We start from the raw sequence: 4142 nt of genomic DNA, 5'->3' as shown, positions 1-4142 counted from the left end.
GTCAAGCAGGATCCAACACTGGAAACTAACACTGCAGGCATGCACGTGAATTTATGAGTCCCTGCACTTGAAGTAAAGAATTAGAATATTTTCCTTGATGATCCTACCAAAAACATGGAGATACTTTACAGAACCAAACAGTAGAGGGAGACAATTTTCATCTTCTTCTCTAGAAAGATAGAAATGTGTCAGAAAGATGAAGGAATACAATCATCATCATCAACCCAAGCAAATTAAACAAACATGAGAAGATTGTTTGTTTTTCCTACTGTAAGTCCTATCATCCATTCCCTATCTTTTGAGTTACATTTGATTCATAGGTGTTCATAATTAGTACCAAACTGGTATCTCCATCTCTTTCCAAATCTCCTAGGGAACTGGTTATTATGCTGACAGGCATGCTGATGGACAGCATTTTTTTCTCTTCATCAACCTTCTAAGTGCATTTTTCACCTCGTTGTTCCGGAGGCTGTATATCAGGGGATTCAGCATAGGAATGACCAGGGTGTAAAATACTGCAGAAATTTTTTCCTGTTCCAGTGAGTATCTTGAACTGGGCTGCATGTGACTCAAACTCACGGGCCCATAGAAGAGTGTTACAGCTGTCAGATGGGAGGCACAGGTGGAGAAAGCTTTGTATCTGCTTGCAGAGCCCATGCTTAAAATGGATGAGAGGATGTAGAGGTAGGAGATGATGATAAAGAGAAGCGTTGACATAGCTACAATCCCTGAGAGGGTTACAAGCACCAGCTCATTGAGATGGTTGTCAGAGCAACTGAGTTGTAGCAGCGGGTTTGTGTCACAGAAAAAGTGGTTGATGGTATTAGGGCCGCAGAAGGACAATTGCAGTAAGCCACAAGTATGTACCAATGAGTTACAGAGTCCCCCTAAATATGACCCAACTGCCAGGCAAACACAGACTCTTCTGGCCATAAGAGTGGTATAAAGCAGTGGGCTACATATAGCGACACAGCGGTCGTAAGCCATTGCAGCCAGCAGAAATCCTTCTGTGGTCACAAACACAACAAATGAAAAATGCTGGCCAAGACATCCTGAGTAAGAAATAGTCTTATTCTCCACTGAGAAGTTTACTAGCATCCTCGGAATAAAAACAGAAGAATAGCAGAGATCCACGATGGACAAGTTAATAAGGAAGAAATACATGGGTGTTTGCAGCTGGAAGTCAATTGTGATCAAGATGATCATGCTGAGGTTGCCCATCAGGGTGATGATATAGATCAGCAGAATCATCACGAAGATTATAGGCTGTAGTTCTGGGCAATCAGTCAGTCCCAAAAGGATAAAGTAGGGGACTGTGGTGTGGTTGATTACTGTCATCCTCACCTCTGTAGAAGTTTAACTGCTGATGAGGTGTATGGTGACCTTAAAGCTAAGAGAGGAAGAAAAGTATTTCATGAATAGTCCTACCATCAAGAAGTGCAGAGGTTAAGATTGTGTAGTGGATCTTGCTTCCCTTTTGTGCAGCTGTGATTCTTTAGAACGTCCTCAAAACTGCAGATAATATTTTCTCCAATTAGACCATGCTCAGGGGGATAATAATAGTGAGATGCCCAATGATCCTTCTTTGGGGGACAAAGCAATATGCATCTGCAACAGCACAGATCCTAATTAATATCTTTTGTTGATGCTAAGTTTGACTTGCAGGTATCAGTGGTGGCTTTAGAAACACGCTAAATGCTGCATGAGTCCTGCAATTGCCTTTGTCTTTTCAGCTAAGCATTTCTTGATTACCTATTCACCAGGAAATAATTAAACTCACCAGAGTATATTTTGTCTGGAAGGGAAGCATCTCAACTAAACCAGTAGTTCTCTCTTCGGCCTATGAAGCACCCATTCTTTGTTAGTCACTAGGAGAGGCAGCCGGACTACCGAACTATTGAAAATGTTAACACAGACTGTGAGAAATGGCAGGTTTGGGTCTCTTTTATGACTAAACTAATGCAAATCCAAAGCTGCTTTCTAGAGGAGGGCACATGATGGGGTGCTCCTCCTTCTCATGACTGAACTTGTATTTTATTCAGAAGCCACTCACACAAAATATAAAAAAATGACATGGATTTTTAAATGTCTGGGTCTGTTGTTAGATCAGAGCAGACTTTCCCAGGCAATCAGACAACTATCATTTCCATGTCTAAATATAATCCAGACTTCCAAATCAACTAGGGTGCTCTTGCAACCCATGCATTATTAAGCAATGATGGAGGCAACTACTCATCCTATTTATTTTTCCCCCTATTTGGAAGGGAGTGAGCAGGCTGGAAGCCTACGAGTAGGCTGAATTTCTCTCTGGGGAGCCTAGTCTTCTTCCATTAACCAAAAAAAGCAGCCGAGATGTTTAGATTGAATAGCCACTCCTATTTTTGTGTATGACAATTGCTCTTAATGGTAACCTGACCATCTTGCTCACATGGAAACTCACAATTTAGAAAAGCAAACAAGAAATAATGTTTTGAGGTCTCTAGGTGTGAAATTCAAAGAACGGTATTGTTTTCCCCAGTCTTTCTTGTGCATTCATACCTGGATTTTTTTAGAGGAGGTTGTTGGGATGTGCTTGTCAGAGCAGGGGACCTGTCAGGGTCTGTATGGAAGCTCTGTGCTAGAATTAGCAAGGACATACCTGGATTTTAAGGCTCAAAAACACTTCTTTCACCAATCCTGAACTTCCAAACATTCCAGCACTGCAGATGTCTGGATCTGCCTCTGAAGGATGCCATCACAACCTATGTCTGCCCATAGAAAGTCTAGTTCATGTCTAGTTTTCAGCTGGGTGCTCCAGGCTCCATCATGACTTTTGTCTAAGTGACATCTCTGCTTTGTGTTTTTTCCTTAGAGAAGATGTGCAACTAAAGGAAACATCAGGACCTGCTACTGCAAACATTTGCTCCTTGGGCTCTTAGGAACTGAACAAACAACTGAGTCTTCTTTGGCTACTATGTTTCAGATCGAACACAAAGGACATCATTACAGTGTCCTCGTGGGAGTCCTCTAATAGGCAGACAGAGGTCTTGTCTCCCACAGCTGCTCACAGTTCTCTACAGCCCCATTTAGGGCAAATCCTGTTTGCTTTACTAAGACAAAGGAATGGGGAAGGATGCTTTAGGAATATGTACGTTTGTAGGACACTGGAAAATCAGTAGAACACACAGGAACACAGACATTTAGGTCTATTAACCTGGTACTGGTCACTTCTCAGTCAGTCTGCACTCTCATCCCCTCACTTGTGCAGCTGCGTATCTTGTAGAGCATAGGCATTGCAGGCAGAGTGCTGTTCTTTCTGGCTGATATGTCCTTTGGGTGGACTCAGTGTTCAATCTGTACCAAGAACTCATGCTGGATGCCCTATAATGCGAGGGCTCATTGCTCTGGTTACTTGTTTTTCATACAGATGTTGTGTTGTGTTTGGATGACTGAAAGAGAATGCATGACCTTGTAATAATACCTGGTCACACAACTTGATCCATCCTAAATTAAGATTAAATTCAGCTGGTGGAGAATCCATCAGAAGTAGAATGTTATACTTGGTTGATTATAGGCGCTGGTGAAAGCCAAGCAAAACATTGTGTAATTTCAGAAATGCCAGTTTCCGTGCCTGATTACGTAAGAGAATAGGTGTTCTCTTCTGGGAAATAACAAATGGAATATTTTACTGATGGTCTTCACCCAGTTGAGAATCACCAAACTACTCACATTTACAAAGTGCACAAGTTCCCCTGAGTAAGGAACCTACAGATGTCCACAAGACAAAAAGTAAAAAATTGTTGACAACACAACAGCAGACCAACAATAGTCTCATTTGAGAGACTTTTTAGCAGATAGGTGGAAAGGTGGAATGGATGGTTAGTGTTACTTTCACATTACGTTTCTCTCATTCAGGAAAGATCTGATTGCCTCTTTAAATGCCAGGAGCCTGAGGCAGAGAAAAGACGATGTAAATACATTTCTGAAGAGTTCTGCAGGTGTAATAACAAATGAAATAAAAAAAGCATTTGTAAAGTATTTCATGGAATCAGAGAACCGTAGGATTGTCTGGGTTGGAAGGGACCTTGAAGATAATCTGGTTCCAATTCCCCTGTAATTTCAGTCATTATCTTTCTTTTTTTTCATAGCCCCTTTTCAATGAT

The 4142-nt window shown here is 41.5% G+C and overlaps 1 protein-coding gene across 1 annotated transcript; it reads right to left on the bottom strand.

Moving 5' to 3' along the window:
• Window positions 1–384: 384 nt before the first annotated feature.
• LOC122186188 (olfactory receptor 1052-like) lies at window positions 385–1338 on the bottom strand. Its single transcript, XM_042882633.1, has one exon. It carries the CDS (start codon window positions 1336–1338, stop codon window positions 385–387), a length of 954 nt encoding a protein of 317 aa, XP_042738567.1.
• Window positions 1339–4142: the final 2804 nt, after the last annotated feature.

This window comes from Lagopus leucura, unplaced genomic scaffold (assembly GCF_019238085.1).
Source record: "Lagopus leucura isolate 7727_CA_CO unplaced genomic scaffold, USGS_WTPT01 Super-Scaffold_100035, whole genome shotgun sequence".
NCBI lineage: Eukaryota > Metazoa > Chordata > Aves > Galliformes > Phasianidae > Lagopus > Lagopus leucura.
Note: the sequence above shows the minus strand (reverse complement) of the source record. Positions and strands in the feature narration are given on the sequence as shown.